This window comes from Giraffa tippelskirchi, chromosome 1, assembly GCF_054371585.1.
Source record: "Giraffa tippelskirchi isolate mGirTip1 chromosome 1, T2T-mGirTip1v1.2.pri, whole genome shotgun sequence".
Classification (NCBI taxonomy): domain Eukaryota; kingdom Metazoa; phylum Chordata; class Mammalia; order Artiodactyla; family Giraffidae; genus Giraffa; species Giraffa tippelskirchi.
In genome coordinates, this window is record NC_137275.1 from 30,832,171 (window position 1) to 30,856,307 (window position 24,137).

Consider the following 24,137-nt stretch of genomic DNA (forward strand, 5'->3'; position numbering starts at 1 on the left):
GTTTACAGAACATGGGGCGAGAGGGCATGAGAGCATGGGGCAGGAGAGCCTGACTGGAGCCATCTTGTTAATTTCCCCACATGAAGCAAATTTTTTTTCCACAGGAAGTGAGTTTGCCCAGGGCTCTGGAGAAAAAGATATCGTGGTGTTTTCTTTGGAGTCAATGGTTATTAACAGAAGAAAAAGCCAATATGATTACATCAGCTCTTGCCCAGATTCCACAAAAGGTAGGTAAAGTAATATAATAGTGGAAAACTATTTAATGTGTCACTTAAATAATAAAAAAGATGTGATTACAGACAATTTCTGCAAGAAAGGTAAGCTACTATGATAGTTCCAACTCATCTCGGATATTTATAAAAACCAAAATGTATATGGCAAGTGCTACAGTAGTTTAGAGTATCTTTTATTAACAATAATTTTATTGTTATTAAAAAATAAAATAAAAAAACATTTTATTAATAAACTTTTGGATTCAGTTCAGTTCAGTCCCTCAGTCGTGTCTGACTCTTTGTGACCCCATGAATCGCAGCATGCCAGGCCTTCCTGTCCATCACCAACTCCCGGAGTCTACCCAAACCCATGTCCATCGAGTCAGTGATGCCATCCAACCATCTCATCCTCTGTCGTCCCCTTCTCCTCCTGCCCCCAATCCTTCCCAGCATCAGGGTCTTTTCATAGAAAATATTTAAGAGATCCAGTATGAATTTTGATATTATAATGGGACTGAGGGCAGGAAGATAAACCATCAAATTCTGCTTTGTCATTTGTTTCTTTTCATTGAAAGACTCCTGAGTACACAGTAAACATACAAATATTATCAAGAGTTAAATTTTAACAGTAAGTGCATTAGCACAAAGACATTATGCAATAGTGGTAAAAGTCTGGAATGCATTATGCAGATTGTACTTGCCAGATAATCCTGGCCCCTTCCATTTCCCCTAAATTTTAAAGCAGCCCTATCAGTGTGCTTTGCAGGGTGCTATTCAGAAAAAGGATGGTCAGGGCTCCCCAAGAGACTTCCAGATCCCATCCAGACACAGTGACTTAGAGAAAGAAATATCATCCTCCCTGGTGACTTTGTCCTGCCAAAGTCTGAATCAGGAAGATCAAAGAAAAACGATGAAGATGGGGTCCTGCTCTTAAGTAAACTCTGTGCATTGTAAGGTCTGGCCTTTAATGGACTCTGCTTCTAACCTGTCACATTGCTCTTCCTGAGTAAGAAGGGAGAGGGACTGTAAGAAGGAATAAAGCATAAGGAAACTAGCATGGAAAAAATTCAGCAGCCTCTTTCTCCATAAAATAGAGTGGTACTTTATTTTTTAACACATAAAATTCCCCTGGAGTCTTTGGATATTTTGAACTACTTTTATAATTTGCTGTCTGATATTATAATCTTCTCCTGATGACCTATGCTGTTTCTTTGCTGATAGTTACTTTACATTCACAGAGCAAATAGAGGTTAAACATTATAAATTATAATCCAGTGTATGAGAATTGGTTGGGAATTCCAAAATTCATACCATACTTTTGTACTGGGCATAAAAACTACATGATTGTTGCTGTCACTCCTTTGTGGTTCATTGTTTATGTGTTCATGGTCAGCTGAATAAATTTTATTATCACAAAGTTGGAACTTTTCAAACAGCCTTATTGATACTTATAAATTGCCAAAAAAAAAGTCTTCCTTTATAAATGTAAACTATTTCCAAACCAGGAAAGTTGGAAACACTTTTGATTCATGTCAAAAATTACTAATTGTTTTTTTCTTGTAAGTAATGCTTTACAATTTGTAATCTAAGAAGCTATACTTTTCAGGTAGCCTTAATTAACTTATTACTAATAAATTATAAATAAGATTTATTTCTTTTAAGTGGCTGATTCAGTTCAGTTCAGTTCAGTTGCTCAGTCATGTCCAACTCTTTGCAACCCCATGGACTGCAGCATGCCAGGCTTCCCTGTCCATCACCAACTCCCGGAGCTTGCTCATACTCATGTACATCAAGTCAGTGATGCCATCTAACAATCTCATCCTCTGTCGCCCCTTCTCCTCCTGCCTTCAATCTTTTCCAGCATCAGGGTCTTTTCCAGTGAGTCAGCTCTTCACATCAGGTGGCCAAAGTATTGGAGTTTCAGCTTCAGCATCAGTCCTTCCAATGAATATTCAAGACTGATTTCCTTGAGGATTGATTGGTTTGATCCCCTTGCAGTCCAAGGGACTCTCAAGAGTCTTCTCCAACACCACAGTTCAAAAGCATCAATTCTTTGGTGTTCAGCTTTCTTTATAGTCCAACTCTCACATCTATACACGACTACTGGAAAAACCATTGCTTTGACTAGATGGACCTTTGTTGGCAAAGTAATGTCTCTGCTTTTTAATATGCTGTCGAGGTTGGTCATAGCTTTTATTCCAAGGAGCGAATGTCTTTTAATTTCATGGCTGTAGTCACCATCCGCAGTGATTTTGGAGCCCAAAAAGTAAAGTCTCTCCCTGTTTCCATTGTTTCCCCATCTATTTGCCAAAAAGTGATGGGACCAGATGCCGTGATCTTAGTTTTCTTAACGTTGAGTTTTAAGCCAAGTTTTTCACTCTTCTCTTTCACTTTCATCAAGAGACTCTTTAGTTCTTCTTCACTTTCTGCCATAAGGGAGGTGTCATCTGCATATCTGAGGTTATTGATATTTCTCCTGGCAATCATTCTCCATATAAGTTAAATAAGCAGGGTGACAATATACAAGCTTGATGTACTCCTTTCCCGATATGGAAACAGTGGCTGAGTACACATGTATTTTCCTTGTATATCAAAAGATGTAAAAGATGTATATCAAAACATATATTAATGAGTGGATACATAACTGTCTTCTATAACATAAGCCAGTAAATATCAATTTTGAAAATGAGGAGTAGTAGAAAATACAAAATTGTAAAATATATAGTAAACTTAAGTTTTGTAAAACTTGTGAATTCTGAATTTTTGTCAATGACATGTTTAAAACTCTGAGGGTTGAGGATTGAAAAGATATAGAAGTTAAGAAAATTAGAAAAAGAAACAAAGTATGTTGGTTATTAGAAATTTCCCACTTTTTTTTTTGCTTTAGAATAAAGACCATCTAGTAACTTTTTAAAGTATCTGTATTTGGCGATTAAAACCTCTTTTGTCTATGCCATCATGTGTGAATGGTCATGTTTATATTCCATAGCTGATTGAATATAGAAATAAATATGCAAAATTTAAGTATTCCTACTGATGTCAGTGCATTAGTAGTTATCGTTGCTTAAGATCACTCATCCTTTCTTCCTTACATGCCATATGGAAGACATTTAACTAGTTATCTTTTAATATCTTTTGAATTGTAGTGCTATAACTTTAAACTCATTGAATAAGGTTTTTTCGTTACCCTAACAGGTTCTATGGAGATATGATAGCAAAAAAACAAACACCTTAGGACCCAATACTTGTCTGTATAACTGAATCCCCCCAGAATGACCTTCTTGGTAAAAATTGGCAGAACAAATCTAAAAACATGGTTAACAGCTGAGCTGAGTGATAGTACTTCAATAGGAAACAAAATTATCAAGTGTTTATTATTGAAATATTCAGAAAGAAAACTTTATTTCTGTGTTTTTACTCCCTAACTAGAGTGGAGAAGGAAAACATATCATAGTTGGCAATGTATTATACCTGGTCATGTCCCTTATGCTCAGAATTAAAATATCTTCATTTGCCTGTAATTGCTTCTAACAGTGAGTAGCTTAATGGGTTATTGTTCTACCTCTGAATTCTTTCCTTACATCTATTGGTTCTCCTGTGTAAGAGTATTTTAAATACTACTGATAAATAACAGCTCTTTATTTATTACCAGTGACTCTCCATTTTCTATAGAAAAAAAAAATCCACAATCATTTTCATGAAGTAGTAGCATATTTCTTAATAAAATGTAGATTCTCCTTTCTTTGGTTCCACTGCCACTACCATTACCCTTCCTGTGACCTTCACTGCCGGAGTCCTGCTCCAGCTGCTCCAAGGGTTCCCTCAGGATGGACGGCGTCGGGAAGAGAAGAGAAGACACAGCGAGACTAGGCAGGTGTGAAGCAGCGTCTGCGTCTGAGCTTTATTTTTCAAAGGGAGCTTTTATATCGTGAGTTGTAGAGTCATGCCAAATCAGCTTAACGGGTTTTTGACCCTTATCGAAACCAGGATATTTTTTGTATATATCTTATTTACAAAGGTCTTAAGCTGTTTACATTATCTTCTGGCCTGGAGGCCTGTTAACATCTTTATGACTCTTTAGTGATAAGGGTTGATTAGCCAAAACACTTGTTTTTTAAAGAATACAGGCACAGTGTATTATGACAAAGAAAGGATTTATTAACTCAAAGGTTTAAAGTAAAACCTGTTTTTTGTAATCTATCTTTTGCCTTGAGCTTAACAGAAAAGAATGCGGTCCCATAAGGTCATCGTACAGCAAGCTGAAACAATGGAGCACAAAAGTCAGTTCTTTAACAAAAATCACCAGCTAAATTAACAACTGTCTTATTATTTTTATATTAAGGCTAAACCTTTATTTATATAAGTCTCTAACTATTATACCTTTATTATACAGGCTCAGGACGTTAATAACAAAAACATAGTAAGTAAATATATACCGAATAACAGTTTCATAGAGTAATATTTCTTATGTTTTCCAATAGGCTTTCTCCCCCTCGAAGGGTTCTGTGCCCATTGGAACCTTTTGTGCGTACAGACTCTCAGTGCTGTTTATTGTTGAGGAGCAGTCATGCACATTAGCTCTAAAGGCACAGGCACATTTATCAAGCAAACTAAGATGTTAACAAGAGGAGTTTAGATTAAAATACTCTCTTTTATGGATAATCTTATAGAGTGCTGCTGTTTGGGGGGCATGTCAATTAGAGTTTTAAATTGAGCTGGTTAGGAAAGGATCAGGGAAGGCCTTCTGCGTAAGTCACAGAAATTAGGGAGCAGTCTATTACAGCAAGCATCAGAAAGATATTATCTTTAAGGTGAGCGCTGAGGCAGCTTATCGAAATCCCTGAGGCCTGAGTTACCTTGCTCGTCAGGTCTTCTCCTCATGACCTTGTCATGGGTGGGATCTCGTGTGCTGGCTCCCAGCACTTGACACCATTCTTATCAGATTAAATGACTTCCTAATCTTTAAGAGAATATGTTTCTGAATGTCCCCTTTTTATGCATACGTGGTTTCTTTTATCCAGAGTGTTCTTTAAATTGTTCATCTGCCAATCTTGAATTCACTTGTGAAGTTCAAGTGACAAAGCACTTTTTTCATGAAGTCTTCACTTATCTCTCTAGCAGACAGGAGTTTCTGGCTTTGAGTTCTAAAAGCAATTTAAATGCAGTTTCCTGTGTGTAACCATCTGTTACCTTAAAAACACTGCTTTTTACAGTGACTTATAATGCCCATTTCTCATTTTATTCTGAGTTATAATTATAATTTTACTGAAAGTCACTCAATGCTAGGTCATCCAAAAACCAAAGGCTTTATAACTCATGGTGGAATCAATGGCACTTACGAGGCCATCTACCATGAGATCCCTAATGGTGGTCTTTCATATGTTTGCTGATCAACCTGATAACATCACCTGATGGACCACAGCACACCAGGCTTCCCTGTCCTTCACCATCTCCCAGAGTTTGCTCAAACTCATGTCCATTGAATCAGTGATGCTATCCAACCATCTCATCCTCTGTCATGTCCTTCTGCTTTAACTCCCCACTGTCATCAGTAGGCAGATCGTTCAGACAAAAAAATCAACATGGCAATAGTGATCATAAATTATACAATTGACCAGTCAAATTTCATTGATTTCTTTAGTATTAATGCATTACGCTCAAAAAATCAGAACACACATCCTCAGTCTTTGCAAACTGCAGGATTTCTACTGCTTTTTCATTTTAGACCAGAACTTTCCCAAAATAATTTACATTGGTTTGCAGTTGGTCTTTTATTGTTTTTGCTGTTTCTGTGAGGGACACAATTGTTGTGATCTCATAACCCTCCATCTTGTTGATGTCACATTTTCTCTAATTCTGTGTCAAAGAAACTGCAGACGCAAGAGCCTCTCACTTGCTATTGTTTTACACTTGTCTTCCTTCTCACAAAATATAATTGATGTGTGTGTACAAGATAGGTGACAGCACTGACAAATCGATACTAAACACACTGTATAATCTCGGAGTGTTCTGCACTTTGCCTTTTCACCTGATTTCCACATCTGCTGACTATTCATGTAATCTACTTTTTTAAAGAATAAGAGTTATAATTTAACTTCTGGTTGATTTCTTCTGGATATAAGCCTGAGCAATAGCAAAAGCATACAATAATTATTTAAAAAGTACTGCATATGAGCAAGATGTCTACGAAAAGGCTCTCGCTTCTGCTGCTGCTACAGCTGACTTGCTACTTTAGCTCTGGGAGTTGTGGAAAGGTTCTGGTGTGGCCAGTGGAATTTAGTCACTGGCTGAATATAAAGACAATTCTGGATGAACTTGTCATGAGGGGTCATGAGGTGACTGTTCTGATATCTTCAGCTTCCACTATTGCTAATTTCAGCAAACCACCTACTATTAAATTTGAGACTTTCCCTGTATCTTTAACAAAAAATGATTATGAGAATTTTATAGAACTTTTTCTTGAGAAATGGACGTATGCGACAAAAGATTTCTTTTGGACCTATTTTTCAACAGTGAAAAGTTTATTTTGGGAATTTTTTGATATTGCTTTAACTATGTGTAAAGAGGCTGTTTCCAACAAGAAATTAATGACAAAACTACAGAAATCAAGGTTTGATATCCTTATTGCAGATGCCGTTGGACCCTGTGGTGAACTGCTGGCTGAATTACTTAAAATACCATTCGTGTACAGTCATTACACCTCACCTGGCCATATAATTGAAAAGAAAAGTGGAAGACTTCCATTCCCACCATCTTATGTACCTCTTATGCTTTCAGAATTAAGTGATCACATGACATTCATGGAGAGGATCAAAAATATGTTATATACAGTTTATTTTGACCTTTTCTTCCAGGCATACAAAGAGAAGGAGTGGAATCAGTTTTACAGTGATGTACTAGGTAAGTTGGGCTTCTTAATAGCTCAGAGGTAAATAATCTACCTGCCAATGCAGGAAACACAGGTTCGATCCTTTGGTCAGGAAGATCCCTTGGAAAAGGAAATGGTATTCTATTCCAGTGTTTTTGCCTGGGAAATCCAATGGACAGAGAAGCCTGTTGGGCTATAGTCCATGGAGTTGAAAAGAGTCAGTGGTAACTTAGCAACCAAACAACTAGGTAAGTCATGTTTTTAGTTGGTAGCATTAAGTCCTATTTTTCCTAGTGCCTTGGAAGTTGAGTTTGTATAAATATAAATTCATAAAAATTTATCTCAAATAAGTGAAACAGTGAAATAAAAATATAAAATGACCCTCAATCTAACAAATATTAAGCAAACACTTAAATTATAGGGTAGGGTAAAGCCCATTACTAGTATCGGATACCAGGAAGTCATTTACCACAAATTGAAGTACCTAGGGCTTCCGCAAGTGACTATCCAACTTACAAAACTTCTTTTTTTAATTTAAAGTCATTAGGGATCTCATAAACTGTCTTGATAAATGAAGACATGTAAATTGAGAGTTATACACATATTTGTAGTACAAGTATCCAGTTAGCTTTTAGAAACTGTTTCTACTTGTGTAGAAACAGATGTATTCCGGATATACTTTATTATACTATACTATGCTATGTTATGTATTTATCAAACAACAGACATATTCAAACATCTTTGGCCACAACATCCCAAGTTCCTTTACAAAAATTATCTAATATACACATATGACAATAGTCTCATTTGTTCAAACATTTGTTGTTTTTCTTTTTACTTTCAGGAAGACCTACTACCTTATCAGAGACAATGGGGAAAGCTGATATGTGGCTCATTCGAACCTACTGGGATTTTTCATTTCCTCGTCCACGACTACCAAATGTTGAATTTGTTGGAGGGCTCCACTGCAAACCTGCCAAGCCCCTGCCTAAGGTCACTTACTCCTCCTTGTTTTTCTTTGTGAACTTTGTGTTTTCAATAGGAATTATTCTATATTCTTTATTTAGAATGTTTGATTACAGGTAGTCAGATGTGGGAACCTGGATAAAGTGACCTTCCACTTAGAAAGTGATGTATTTCTATATCAACACAACTATCTGAATTTCACTATCATTACAGAATAAACTAGAGTACATGGGACACTTTGGTAATACGTCAATTAAATTACAACCTCATTATTCAACACATAGAGAAGCATCTTTCATTAAAGGATACTTGTAGTTATATTATATTATTATATAAAATATATATTTTATATAAATAAAATAATAGTTATATTATCTCCTTGTGATGCCATCCAATCATCACATCTCACTATAATATGTTACATTATAATTGTATTATAATTATTATAGGATAATTTTGTATATAGCATATTCCAGAAGTGAGTGCTAATATAGGCAAATGGTGTAGCCACAGTTTCTACCACCTGACAGTCCACCTGGAATGACAGAACACAATCAAGTTGTAAAAAATGTTATAATATGGAAAGGCCAGAGTGCTAAAGAAGTATTCAGCATGAATCATAGAAAGTATCTCTGATTCATAGATAATTATGAGATCTGAAGGATGCTCAGGAATAAACAGAAGGAATAGGGCAGGGATGGAAGAAGATATGGGCTTCCCTCATAGCTCAGTTGGAAGAAAATATAAAAGAAAGTAGGTGGAGTAGTAATGACAGTTGCCAAAAAGTCCAAGTTTAGTCTAGATAGGAAAAGGCTGAATAAAGAAGAAGATGATGCTGTAGAGGTAAGTTGGAAACAGATAATTATAAAGATTTGAAACATCTAGTAGGGGCATTGGGAAGAATATTGAAAGGATTAAGAAAGAAAGAGATGGTGGTGGTGGTTTAGTCTCTAAGTCGTGTCCGACTCTTGCAATTCCATGGACTGTAGACTGCCAGGCTCCTCTGTCCATGGGATTTTCCAAGTGTGAATACTGGAGTGGGTTGCCATTTTCTTCTCCAGAGGATCTTCCCAACCCAGGAATCGAACCCGGGTCTCCTGCATTGCAGGCAGATTCTTTACCGACTGAGCTATGACAAAAACCCTGAGAAAGAGATAGTCATATATTATTTAAAAATAAAAAGCAAGATGTAGTCACTGGGTTGGATTGTAAATGGTAAAGAGTCAGAAGAGACCATTTAGCAGATTGTTGCTAGATATAGACAATAATGAGTGAAAACTAGAGTACAGTGTTCACAGAGATATCACATTAACTCATTTTTTTCCTTATTTTAAATTAATTTATTTTAATTGGAGGATAATTACTTTAAATTATTGTGATGGGTTTTGCCATACATTGACATGAATCAGGATGGTTTACTTTAAATAAATTTAAATAAATCTCTGGGTTGGGAATAAAAACATACATTTATATATACATTCATTTATATTGTTGGAAAAAGGTATTTATTTTAGCTAGTGCACTGGTGAAAAGCCTTAAAACTTACAAAAATACTTTAGTATTTCATCTTCTTCATCTGATCACCAAAACCTTAAAAATTCCTAACATTAAAAATTTTACATTAAATGCTGCTGCTGCTAAGTCACTTCAGTCATGTCTGACTTTTTGTGACACTATAGACTGTAGTCCTCCAGGCTCCTCTCTCCATAGGATTCTCCAGGCAAGAATACTGGAGTGGGTAGCCATTCTCTTCTCCAGGGGATCTTCCTGGCCCAGGGATCAAATCCTGGTTTTCTGCACTCCAGGCAGATTCTTTACCATCTGAGCCACTAGGAAAGCCCAAACAATGTTAAATTATACTAAATCAGATACAATAAAATATTTACTTGGAAAATAACAAATATAATAAGATCACAGTTTTCTTGAAGGTTAAAAAAGCATAAGCTACAATTACAATTTTCAGGATATATATCATAGTGTATATTGGATTATAGGAATAAAGATTAAAATGACAGCACAAATTTTAGCATAATGTCTTCAAGGTTCACCCATGTTGTCAAAAATGGCAGGATTTCCTTCTTTCTCATGGGTGAATAACATTCCATTCTGAGCATGTGTGTCTGTGTGTCTGTGTGTGTGTATGTCTGTGTGTATCTATGAAACATCTTAAAATAATTCATCCATTGGTAGGCACTTAAGTTTTTTCCTTTAGCTAATTGTGAATAATACTGCAGTCAACATGGGAGTACATATACCTCTTCAATATCCTGTTTTTATTTCCTTTGACTATATACCCAGAAGTAGAATTGCTGGATCATACAATAGATCTATCTTTAATCGTTTTAGGAACCTTCAATTTATGTTCCATAATGGCTAAACCAATTTACATTCCCACTGAGAGTGTACAAGCAATCACTTTTCTCCACATTCTCACAACACTTTTCTCTTCTTGGTGATAGACTTTCTAATAGGGGTGAGGTAATATCTGATTGTGATTTAGCAATACATTTCCCTGATGATTACTGATGTTGAGTATCTTTTCCTATACCTGGTGACCATTTGGAAATCTTCTTTGTAAAGTGTCTATTTTGTTCATCTGCCCATTCTTTAATTGAATTTTGTTGTATGAGTTGTGTATATATTCTGGATCTTAACCCCTCATTCAATATGTGGTTACAAAACTTTTCTTCCATTCTGTAGATTGCATTTTCATCTTGTTGATTATTTCTTTTGCTGTGCAGAAGCTTTTAAGCTTGATGTAGTCCCACTTGTGATTTTTTTCTTTTGTTGTGGTCTTGATGTCATATAAAAAACATCATTTTCAAGACCAGTGCCAAGGAGTTTCATCCTTATATTTTCTTTTAGGGATGTTATGGTATCTGCTCTTATGTTTAAGTCGTTGATTCATTTTGAGTTGTTTTTGTGAGTGGTATAAGATAGAGGTCTCGTTTTTTGGTTTTGTTTTTTTTCATATGTTTATCCACTTTTCTCAGAAAAGAAAGAAGTGACTAATATTTCCACAATGGATGTTCTTGTCTCCCTTGCTCCCTTGTGGAATATTAGTTGAACCCTGTATGCTGTTCCATGGTCTATGTGTCTATTTCGGGGCCAGTACACTATTATTTGAAATATTGCAACTTTGTGGTAAATATGAAATTTGAAGGTGTGATTCTTTTGGCTTTTGGTAATGTCAACATTTTAACAATATTAGTCTTCTGGTCCATGTCACATGATGACTTTCCATTTATTTGTGTTTTCTTCTAATTTCTTACAATTTCTTAGAGTTATCACTATATAGATCTTTCACTTCACCGATTAAATTTATTTCTAGTTATTTTCTTGCTTTTGATGCTATTGTGAATGGGATTTTTTTTTCAGATGTTTCATTATTAGTACACAGAAATGGAACTGAGTTCTATATAGTGATTTTATATCTTGCAACTTTACTGAATTTGTTGACTAGTTCAGGGATTTTTGTTGTTCTTGAATCTGTGAGATTTTCTGTACAAAAAAAAATCATGTCTTCTATAAAAAATAAAAATTTTACTCCTTCCTTTCTATTTAAGGATGTCTTTTATTTCTTTGTCTCACCTAGTTGCTCTAGCTAGAACTTCTACTACTATATTGAATCAGTGTGGGAGTAGGCATCCTTATTTTGTTTCTGATTAGAGAAAAAGCTTTCAAGTGTTCACTGTTGAGTATAACGTTAGCTTGGGTTTGTCATATATGTTCTTTATTACATTGAGGTATGTTTCTTCTATACCCTATACATTGAGGGTTTTATCATGAAAGAATGTCATACCTTGTCAAATGTTTTTTGGACATCTATTGAGATAATCAAGTTCTTTTATAGTCCATTCTATTTATCCTTGCATCCCAGAGATAAATCTCACTTGGTCTTAGTATATAATTCTTTTAATGTATTCTTGAATTTGGCTTTTTGATATTTTGTTGAGAATTTTTGCATCAATACTCAATCTGGATCGTGACTTTAGTTTTTTCTTCTTGTAATGTCCTTATCTATTTGGTATCATGATCATGATGATGACCTTGTAGGATGAGTTTGGAAATATTCCTGCCCTCCTCTTTAATTTTGAAAGTTTTTTGAAGAACTGGCATTAATTATTCTATAATATTTCATAGAATAAGTCAGTGAAGCCATCAGGTCCTGGGCTTTTGTGTGTTGATAGGTTTTTGATTACCAATTCAATTTCTTTATTTATTAGTACTGTTCAGATTTTCTACTTCTTCCTGATTCAGTCTTGGTAGGTTCTGTTTTTAAGAAGTTCTCCATTCTTATCATATATGTATTAATAATTTCTTAGCTTATAATTGTTCATAGTAGTCTCGGGATCCTATGTATTTTTTCAGTATCAGTTGTAATGTCTCCATTTCATTTCTAATCTTATTTATTTGAGTCACTGTTTTTATTGATTAGTCTAACTAAAGGTTTTCAATTTTGTTCATCTTTTTGACTAGACACAGAAGGACAAATACTGTAAGATATCACTTGTATATGAAATCTAAAAATGCCGATCTTGTAATAACAGAGAGTAATATGGTGGTTACCAGGACTGAGAGGTGGAAGAACAGAAGAAATGTTGTTTAAGGATACAAATTTGCATTTCTTAGTAAATAAGTACTAGAGATCTAAGGTACAGAGAAGTAAATATGCATACATGCTCAGTCATGTCTGATTCTTTGCAACCCTGTGAACTATAGCCTGCCAGTCTCCTCTGTAGATGGGATTTCCCAGACAGGAATATTGGGGTGGGTTGCCATTTGAAATTTGGAATTACTCTAGTATAGAAAGTAACTTTTTTTAATCAGAAAGGATCAAGGACCACAAAGCAAAATAATTCAGAAACAATTCCAGGCAAATATGGATTCACCAGGATCTTTATTTAGTTAGAGGTGAATTATTCAAAAGTTGACCAGACCTGTGCTGCAGAAATCCCTGGGCACCTCTTCCTCTGTGGAGCAGGTGCTCCCAGGGGGACTCACTGAAGTCATGCTGAAGGTCCTTCACCGCAGTTAGACATAGCACATCCATCTGTGACATTAATTATACAAGTTTAGGACAAAGGTGTCATATGTAAAGAAACACAGCAATATGGTCGCTCAAATAAGTAACTATACAAGTGTAACTTTGGATTATAAATAGAACTCACAGAACTATTTCATAGAACTTCCAAACTATAATACTTGACTTCTCAAGTCAGTAGTTAGCAATTTAGACAGAGAGTTTGGAACTTATGACAAAGTTTAAGGTGAAGAATAGGATTACAGAGCTGAATGAATGACATAAAGTGATTCAGATCATATTTTTTTCATTGTGCTCACAGTCAGGAAATGAAATACTAATGAATAACCTAAAATAATTCTCAAAAAGTCTGTCTGGAATAAATAAATGATTTAGTAGAATTATAATAACAAAGAACCAAAGGGAGTTGAATCCGGCAAGTAACTTCCTTCCAAGAATCTATGTTAGTAATTAACATCATGATTAATGAAGAGTCTGAGGATAATATAGTTTAATAGTATCTCCTTGTCACTACTGAGTACTGGCTCTATCTTATTTCCTGCTTATACAGAAACACATTTGCACAAATATATATAATGGAAGAAACTGACCTCATATCACCCATTCTTTTCCCAGGATCTCAAGAATGAAAAATGTTTAAAAAAAAAAAAAGCAACATTATAAAAAATAATATAAAGTTCCTCAAAAAAAATTTTTTTAATGATTTTTTTAGTGTTGAATATTTATTAGCACAACTGACCAAAGTCCAGGATGTGAAGTTAACATGTTCAAGAGAATTGGGGGAGTGGGGTGGGTGAGGGAAGGAAATCACTCTATTAGCTAACTGTATAGTATGTGATAAGAATAATGTGTACTTTATTATATAAAACCTGTCTACACATATAGCTCAGCAATTCTTTTTCTGGGTTTATATCCAAAATATTTGAAACTAGGATCCCAATGAGATATCTGTACAACATATGCATGAAAGCTCTATTCAAAGGAGCCAAGAGGTAGAAGCAACCCAAATGTCCATCAACAGAGGAAGCAATAAACAAAATGTCATATACACAAACAACAGAATATTACTCACCTTTAAAAGGAAATTCTGACACATGTCACAACATGAATGAACCTTACATTAAGTGAAGATAACTAGTCAGAAAAAGACAAATACTGTAGGGTTCAACTTATAAGAAGTATCCCAGCTAATCTCATTTGTAGAAACAGAGTAGAATGAAACTCGCCAAAAGTTAGAGAAAGGAAATAGAGTTTCTTCATGATCATAGACTTCCAGTTTTGTCAGATGAAAAAGTTCTGGAGGTTGGTTGCACAATGTGAGCATACTTAACACTACTATACTGTACATTTAGGAACAATGAAGAAAGTAAATTTTATGCCATGTGTAGCTTACCACAGTATTTTTGTAAGAAATCACTACTCTAATATCTCAAGACATTTCTGATTTTCTCTCTTTAGTTGCTTGTAGCAATCCTTTCAATAATGTATGCTATGCTGCTGCTCTTTTGTGATGGGGCAAATTCTTTTTTCACAGGAAATGGAAGAGTTTGTGCAGAGCTCTGGAGAAAATGGTATTGTGGTGTTTTCTTTGGGGTCAATGGTCAGTAACATGTCAGAAGACAGAGCCAATGTGATTGCATCAGCCCTCGCTCAAATTCCACAAAAGGTAGATACAATAACTTAATCATGGACAACTATTTAATGAGTCTGTTAAACCCTGTAAAGATCTGATTTTAGACATTTTCTATCAGAAAGGTAAATAATATGATAGCAGCAATTTATCTCATATATATACATACATATATATATTTATATATAAACCAAAATATACACGGCAGGTGCTACGGCAGTACAGGGAGTGCCTTTGATCCATAATAATTTTAATTATTCAACATAGTAATCAAAAAGAATGATATTTAAGAGACACAGCTTTTTCACTCTCCTCTTTCACCCACATCAAGAGTTTCTTCAGTTCCTCTTCACTTTCTGCCATTAGAGTGGTATCATCTGCATGTCTGAGATAGTTAATATTTCTTCCAGCAATCTTGATTCCAGCTTTTGAGTCACCTAGCCCAGTATTTTACATGATGTACTGTGCATATATAAGTTAAATAAACAGAGTGACAATATACAGATTTTTTGTACTCCTTTCCCCATTTTGAACCACTCTGTTGTTCCATGTCTGGTTCTAACTGTTGCTTCTTGACCTGCATACTGGTTTCTCAGGAGACGGTTAAGGTGGTCTGGTATTTCCAAGTCTTTAAGAATTTTCCACACTGTGTTGTGATCCACACAGTCAAAGGTTAGCCTAGTCAATGAAACAGAAGTAGATGTTTTTCTGGAATTCTCTTGCTTTTTCTATGATCTAATGAATGATGGTGATTTGATCTCTGGTTCCTCTGCCTTTTCTAAACCCAGATTGCACATCTGGAAGTTCTTAGTTCATGTACTGCTCAGGCCGAGCTAAATGATTTTTGAGTATTACCTTGCTAGCATGTGAAATGAACATAATTTTACAGTAGTTTGAACATTCTTTGGCATTACCCTTCTTGGGGTTTGGAATGAAAACTGACATTTTCCAGTCCTGTGGCCACTGCTGTGTTTTCCAAATTTGCTGGCATATTGAGTGCAGCTCTTTAACAGTATCATCTTTTAGGATTTGAAATACCTCAGCTGAAATTCCACTAGCTTTCTTCATAGTAATACTTCCTAAGGTCGATTTTCTTCACACTCCAAGATGTCTGGCTCTAGATGAGTGACCACACCATCATGGTTATCCAGGTTACTAAAATCTCTTTTTATAGTTCTTCTGTGTATTCTTGCCACCTCTTCTTAATATCTTCTGTTTCTGTTAGGTCCATACCATTTCTGTCCTTTATTGTGCCCATCTTTGCATGAAATGTTCCCTTGGGATCTCTAATTTACTTGAAGAGATCTCTAGTCTTTCATATCCCATTGATTTCTCTATTTCTTTGCATTGTTCATTTAAGAAGGCCTTCTTATCTCTCCTATCTATCCTCTGGAATTCTGCATTCAGTTGAGTATATCTTTCTTTCCCTTTCTCCATTGGCTTTCACTTCCCTTCTTTTCTCAACTATTTATAAAGCCTCCTCAGATAACCCACTTTGCCTTCTGTCATTTCCTTTTCTTTGGAATCTTTTTGATCACTGCCTCCTGTACAATGTTACATACCTCTATCCACAGTTCTTCAGGCACTCTGTATATCAGATATAATCCCTTGAATCTATTCATCACCTCCACTGTGTAATATATTGGATTTGATTTCTGTCATACCTGAATGGCTTAGCAGTTTTCCTCGTTTCAACTTAAGTCTTTCTTCAAATCAAATCTGAATTTTGCACTAAGGTACTCATGATCTGAACCACAGTCAACTCCAGATCTTGTTTTGCTAACTGTATAGAGCGTCTCCATCTTTGGCTGTAAAGAATATAATCAATCGGATTTAAGTATTGACCATCTGGTGAGGTTCATGTATAGAGTCATCAGTTGTTGGAAAAGGATGTTTACTATGACCAGTGTGTTCTCTTGACTAAAGTCTGTTAGCCTTTGCCTGCTTCTTTTAGTACTACAAGGCCAAACTTGCCTGTTATCCTAGATATCTCTTGACTTCTTACTTTTACATTCCAATCCTTATGACGAAAAGACTTCTTCGTTTTTTTTTTTTTTAGCGTTAATTCTAGAAGGTCTTATAGGTCTTACTGAACCAATCAACTTCAGCTTCTTCAGCATTAGTGACTGGGGCATAGGCCTGTATTGCTGTGATGTTGAATGGTTTGCCTTGGAAATGAAACAAGATCATTCTGTTGTTTTTGAGACTGCACCCAAGCACTGCATCTCTGACCTTTTTGTTGACTGTGAGGGCTACTCCATTTCTTCTAATGGATTCTTAACCAGAGTAGTAGATATAATGGTCATCTGAATTAACTTCACTGAACTTGTCCATTTTAGTTCATGGATTCCTAAGATGTTGATGTTCACTCTTGCCATCTCCTGCTTGACCATGTCCAATTACCCTGATTTTATTGGCCTAATATTCCAGGATCCTACGTTCTTTACAGCATCAGAATTTTGCCACCAGACACATCCACAACTGAGCGTCATTTCTTCATTGGCCCAGTCACTTCATTCTTTCTGGAGCTATTAGTAATTGCCCTCCACTCTTTCTCAGCAGCATATTGGACCTGACCTGGAGAACTGATCTTCCAGTGTCATATAATTTTGCCTTTTCATACTGTTCATGTGGTTCTCATGGCAAAAATACTGGAGTGGTTGGCCATTCCCTCCTCCAGTGGACCACAGCTTGTCAGAACACTCCACCATGACCCATCTGCCCTTGGGTAGCCCTGCAGAGCATGGCTCATAGCTTCACTGAGTTACACAAGCCCCTTTATCATGAAAAGGCAGTGATCTATTAAGGGGATTAATAAATTATAAATAAGCCAAAATATTTATCTTAGGTAATTGATTGCATACATTTTCCTCTTTGTAATCAAAATGTGTAAAAGTCTAATAAAATAACTTCCCATTTTAACTACTTGATATAAGTAGACTCTTTTATAATAGTCAAAAATAAATAAATCAGTGAATATTGAATTTGAAAATGAGCCCTAGCATATAAAGAAAGCAAATGAATGTGTAGGTTATATGTAATCTGCCACTGACTTATTGTATTAGAAACAAAACCACCTATCCATGGAAGAAAAGCTATGACAAACCTAGACAGCATATTAAAAAGCAAAGACATCACTTTGCCTGGAAAAGTCCATACAGTCAAAGCTATGGTTTTTCAGTAGTCATGTATGGATGTGAGAGTTGGACCATAAAGAAGGCTGAGTGTCAAAGAATTGATGCTTTTGAATTGTGGTGCTGGAGAAGACTCTAGAGAGTACCCTGGACTGCAGGATCAAACTAGTCAGTCCTAAGGAAATTAACCTTGAATATTCATTGGAAGGACTGATGCTGAAGCTGAAGCTCCAATACCTTGGCCACCTGATGCAAAGAGATGACTCATTGAAAAAGACCATGATGCTGAGAAAGATTAAGAGCAGGAGGAGAAGGGAGTGACAGAGGATGAGTTGGTTAGATAGCAACACTGAATCAATGGATATGGATATGAGCAAATTTTGAGAGAAAGTGAAGGACAGGGAAGCCTAGCATGCTGTAGTCCATGGGGTGCAAAGAGTTGGACACAACTTAGTGACTGAAAAGCAACAACAAAACAGTTTTTTTTTTTTAATATTTGAATTGATCATTGAAAAATCTCACTTGTCTGTGCATCATGCGTACATAATTAATACATCAAACACAGGTATTCCTATTGACGTCTTTGTGTTAATAGTTACCATTACGTAACATGTCTTTCATTTCCTTACATGTTATATGGAGGACATGTAATTATATGCATTTTAGTCAATTTAGAAATTATTAGTATAGCTTTGAAGTTCAACTCATAGAATAAGTTATTTCCTTTACCTTTAACAGGTTCTATGGAGATATGATGGCAAAAAACCAGATACCTTAGGACCCAACACCCGGTTGTATAAATGGCTTCCCCAGAATGACCTCCTTGGTGAGACTTGTCAGAACAAATAATGAAAACATGGGTAACAGCTGAGCAGAGTGAGAGTGCTTCAACAGGAAACACACTTACAAAGCAATTATTGAAACACTGAAAAAGAAAACTTTACTACTTTATTATCATTTGCTATGGGAGAAAAGGAGAACATATAAAAGTTGTCAGTTTATTCTACGTAGTCACATCCCTTACAGCCAGAATCTTTACTTTAGCTGTAATTACTTCTCACAGTGAACTTTTCAATAACTTCCTGGATTGTTGTTCTGTCTCTGAATTCTTATACTTATCATTTCCATTCTGTAGAGGTATGTTAAGTGCTACTAAAAATAAGAACTCTCCTGCCATTACCAGTGACTCTCAATTTCCTGTAAGAAAAAATTCACAATCATTTTTGTGAAGCAATAACACACTTCATGATAAAATTTAGCTTTTCCTCCCTCTGGTTCCAGTGCCACTACCATTATCCTTCTTTACCCCTGACACCATTCCTGTCAGACTAAATGACTTCACTATATCTTTAGGAGAATAAATTCCAGCATGCCCTCCTCTTTTTTTGCACATGTGGTTTCTTTTACCCAGAATGCTCTTTCAAGTTGTTCACCTGCCAATCCTGGATTCATTTGTGATGTTCAAGTGACTCAGCACTTCTTTCACAAAGTCTTCATTTACCCCTTCAGCAGACATAGCTGTTTCTTCTCTGAGTTCTGAAAGCAATTTAAAAGCACTTTCATATACATAATAATCTGTTATTTAAAAGATACTGCTTCTTCCAATGCCTTATAATACCCATTTCTCATTTTATTCTGAGTTATAATTAATAATTTTACTGAAATTCACTCAATCCTAGGCCATCCAAAAACCAAAGCCTTTATAACTCATGGTGGAAGCAATGGCGTTTATGAGGCCATCTACCATGGGATCCCCATGGTGGGCACTCCTTTGTTTGCTGATCAAGCTGATAACATCGCTCGAATGAAATCCAAGGGAACAGCTCTCAGGTTGGACTTGGAAACAATGTCAACAAGAGATTTGCTCAACGCATTGAAGGAAGTCATTAATAATCCTTCGTGAGTATCTATCTATCTATCTATCTATCTATATATATATATATATATAATTTTTTTTTTCACTAGCTAATCTTTCTAGAGAAGTTCTCATCTGAAGGCCAGGGAGGCAGCCATGAGTCTTCACATAAGCACAGTGAGGTATAAGATTTGCTCAATGCTTTGAAAACAGCCAGTAATAACAGGTTGTGAGTGGCACATTGAGATTTTTTCATGGTTTTATGGAAAAGGTTTGTCAATGTTTTAAAGATAGTGGAGAAATCTTGAAAAACTTAATCATTAGAATGAGAAGAATCACTGAAATGGTAATAGAAGGATTAAGAAGCATTGAGAACAAAGTTGTTGTAGGGAACCATGAATGCTATGGATACTCATCTGCCCACTTTACTTTCTTTCAGCATGTGAACTTCTCAAGTGTTTTAAACTCTTAAAAGATGGTTTATCTTCGGTAAACCACCATGACATAATCCATTTCAAATTCCGATTACATTTACTAATTTCCAAGTTTTCTATGCTAATATTTTGACTCCATCTCTGATAAATGATAAACAGTTATAACTTTCTAATTACCCAGTTTCAACTATGTATATACTATTTATAAATGTGGGTATATTCTTGGGTGTTTTTTTTACTGTGATCATTTTGTCTTATTTGGAAGAATTATAAAATCTAAACATAATTGACTCGGGAGGAATATGTTGATATGCAAATGTGAAGGTGTTGGTTTCTCGGTTGTGTTCGACTCTTTGGGACCCCATGGGCTGTAGCCCACCAGACTCCTCAGTCCATGGAATTTTCCAGGCAAAATCATGGGAGTAGGTAGCCATTCCCTTCTCCAGAGAATCTTGCTAACCCAGGGATCAAACCAGGTCTCCGCATTGCAGGCAGATTCTTTACATCTGAGCCACCAGGGAAACCCATATGTTGGGATGTTCCTTTTTTAAAAAAATGTTACACCATTTTTAAAGGTTATTTTCCATTTAAAGTAATTACCAAATATTGGTTAAATTTCCAGTGTTGTACAACACCTCCTTGAGCTTATATTATTCCCAGTAATCTTGCCTCCTACTCCCCCTCCTGTGTGGTTCTACTCCCCCAAATCTGGTAACCAATAGATTGTTCTCTACATCTGCTAGTCTGTAATAATATTTTGATCCCATCATTGATAAATGGTAAACAACTAGAATTTTCTAATTTACTCAATTACAACTATGCAGATACAGCTTATAAATGTAAGTATATTCAGAGTTCTTTTATTTGTGCTTGTTTTTGTCTTATTTGGAATAGATAGTTATGTTGGGATATTCCTATTTAAAAGCCACATTTTCTGAAAACAGAAATATTTGATTTCCAGATCACTTCAGGATATACATGAATTTCAGTGACACAATTATATTAATATCACAAATATGATGTATATATTCCCCCCTTTTTATCATAATGACTTTGTAAAGAAAGCATTTTGAGAATGTGTCAGTAATAGCAGCAAAATGCATTTTGTGTTTTATAAGCAGTGTTATTTAAATTTAATTTTAGCACAGCTATTGTCCTAAGTGAGCAGCATAAAAAGTAACTTTTTTTCTTTTTTTAAAAGAAACAAATCTTTCATTAGCTGTTTTTATGTAAATGTACATATCTCTAGAATATTTATATGTCTTTTTAATTTTTAATAATGTAAAGTTGGTGTCAAAAATGAAGATATACTGAATGTTCATGATATGCTACATGTTGTATTTAGTAAAACAGTGTTACTTTACATATATTAAGTAACTTCTTTATTGTAGTCTATTCCTATTGTACTAAAAATATATTTCCAGAATTACTGCAGTCTTCGCAAAAACCCAGTTCTCCTGTGTTTTTGACAGAAAAGGGAGAAACGTTACTTCCATTGTTGTTACTACATTGCCATGTTATAGCACTTCGTGATTTAAAGTTCATGAGCTATATCTCTTTATTCTTCTTTCTTGTCTATCAGTCTGCCATCATTTCAACAGTAGAAACAAGTGTGTCTGCAATGCCTGAGAGTGAAATGTTGAGCCTTCTCCAGAATTTTTAGAACAAGAACCAGACAACAATACTAGTAAAAATTGACTGAGTGTCTACTGCATGCTAGGAATGCCTCTAAGAATCAATACAATATTCTCAAAATAATTAGATAAAGTACTATTCCTAGCCATTTTATATAACAATGAAAAACTGAGAAACAAATTCTGTCACGATTGAGCCCTCCAAAGTAAAATTAAAAGTTTAAGAAATAAAAAAGTTTTAAAATGTTAGTAAAATTAATTTTTTTAAAAAAATCTGAGGAACAGAAAGAATAAAAAAGCAGCCAACAAAGTAAGAGTCAGGAATCAAACTGAGTCAATATACTTCCACACTTTCAACCACCATTTCGCTAATGCAAGATCAGCCCTGTCTGGACATGTCTCCAAACCTCAACACTGATTTACCTGCTATATCTGGATTATAACATTTTGAAATACGTCTACCAGGTCTATTAACAATTCTTTATGAGATAATTCAAACTTTGGACAAACATATTACGAATTTCTTTTCTTTTATTTCCTTTTGGGACAGCTCATTCCATTCTTTAGAATACACAATCTTGTTCTCTCCCATTTTCTTTCTTTTCTTTGTAGCTTGAAATGCTATGCATTTAAGAAATCCTAGCCCATAAGCTAATATCTCAATAATCACCTCGGAGAAAATTATCTATTTTTCTTCCACTCTCTGTTGCACTCTTTGTTACCATCTGCAAGAAATTTTCACATATTTATCTATTATAGCTCATTCCATAAATGATCACTGTTTGATTTTTCTTCAGCTACAAAGAGAATGTGATGAGATTATCAGCCATTCAACATGATCAGCCTATGAAGCCCTTGGACCGAGCAGTCTTCTGGATCGAGTTCGTCATGCGTCACAAAGGAGCCAAGCACTTGCGGCCAGCCTCCCACGACCTCACCTGGCTCCAGTACCACTCTCTGGATGTCATTGGGTCCCTGCTGGCCTGTGTGGCAACTGCCATATTTGTCATCACAAAATGTTGTCTATTTTGTTGCTGGAAGTGTGCTAAAACAGGAAAGAAGGGGAAAAGAGACTAGCTGTATCTGAGACCTCAGCACAGGGGTCCCCAACCTCTGAGATCTAATGCCTGATGATCTGAGGGGGAGCTGATGCAATAATAGAAATAAAGTGAGCAATAAATGTAATGTGTTTGAATCGTTCCAAAACCATTGCTTCCTACCCCAGTCCATGGAAAAATTGTCTTCCACAAAACCGGTTCCTGGGGCCTAAAAGGTTGGGTACTGCTACTCTAGCAGTTCTGCCTCATAAATAGAACTCCTCCATAAAACTATGTGGGTATGTATTGAAATTTATTATTTTACTGCAAAACTTATACTAAAAAGATATTATTGAATTTAACTGTTTTTCACATGTTGGGTGTACAAACAAGAACAATAAAATCTATTCATAGTATCCATATTACTTTGTAGATATTCAGAATTTTACCTTCATTTCTGTATAGAATTTTATAGCTTTTCCTTGCTATAGAAATTGTTTGATAATTAGAATTCGATTAAAAGATTCACCCTTTAATTTTATTTGTGAGACCACTAATAGTTCTTCGTTTTTACTGTGCATCCAGCCTCAACATCACTTCTTACCCAAAGCCATGGCAAGACACTTGCCTTCATCCAGTTAAACTCATTTGCCATAGGAGTGTTTGTGGAATTAGAAGTATAGCAACTGCTACATGCTTCCTATTATAAAATTGAGATATTTGCAAAAATCTTTAATTTCATGACCTAATTCTCTTTTTGTCATCCACCTTTTATTCACCTATTATTTTCACTCCCATAATCAGCTTTTGGTAATGGATATAAGTTCTCAACTGTATGTTAAGAAAATTATAACCTGGACTCTAAAGGGACTTTTGAATTTTCATTATCTCCAAAGCTACCTGAATATATCTACGATCTTATCTATATCTATATACATATCTAAATCTATGTATATTTTTACAATTCAGGACACAGCACCACTTAGCTACTTGCAGAAATGATGAAAAATTCAATGGGTTTGTTGAACACAGACTGAATTATTTACTATTATATTATAATATGGGCTTCCCTTGTAGCTCAGCTGGTAAAGAAACTGCCTGCAATGCAGGAGACTCCGGTTTGATTCCTGGGTTGGAAAGATTCCCCTGGAGAAGGGATAGGCTACCCACTCCAGTATTCTTGGGCTTCCCTGGTGACTCAGATGGTAAAGAATCTGCCTGCAACGTGGGAGACCTGGGTTCGATACCAGGTTGGAAAGATCCCCTGGAGAAGGGAACAGCTATCCACTCCAGTACTCTGGCCTGGAGAATTCCATGGACAAA

At 35.5% G+C, this 24,137-nt stretch overlaps 1 protein-coding gene across 5 annotated transcripts; it reads left to right on the top strand.

Annotated features, from left to right (window-relative positions):
- On the top strand, positions 1-22,962 carry LOC145514642 (UDP-glucuronosyltransferase 2B18-like). 5 transcript variants are annotated; one of them, XM_081513019.1, is made up of 8 exons: positions 23-227; positions 2,074-4,632; positions 7,067-7,112; positions 7,925-8,073; positions 14,625-14,756; positions 18,593-18,680; positions 19,534-19,753; positions 22,575-22,962. In XM_081513019.1, exons 4-8 carry the CDS (start codon positions 7,951-7,953, stop codon positions 22,852-22,854), a joined length of 843 nt encoding a protein of 280 aa, XP_081369145.1. In that variant the 5' UTR covers positions 23-227; positions 2,074-4,632; positions 7,067-7,112; positions 7,925-7,950; the 3' UTR covers positions 22,855-22,962. The 5 variants fall into 5 exon arrangements, with proteins under 5 accessions (XP_081369134.1, XP_081369145.1, XP_081369114.1 ...); XM_081512988.1 differs by having other exon boundaries at positions 35-227; positions 3,944-4,086; XM_081513008.1 differs by lacking the exon at positions 2,074-4,632 and having other exon boundaries at positions 1-227.
- The last annotated feature ends 1,175 nt before the right edge of the window (positions 22,963-24,137 follow it).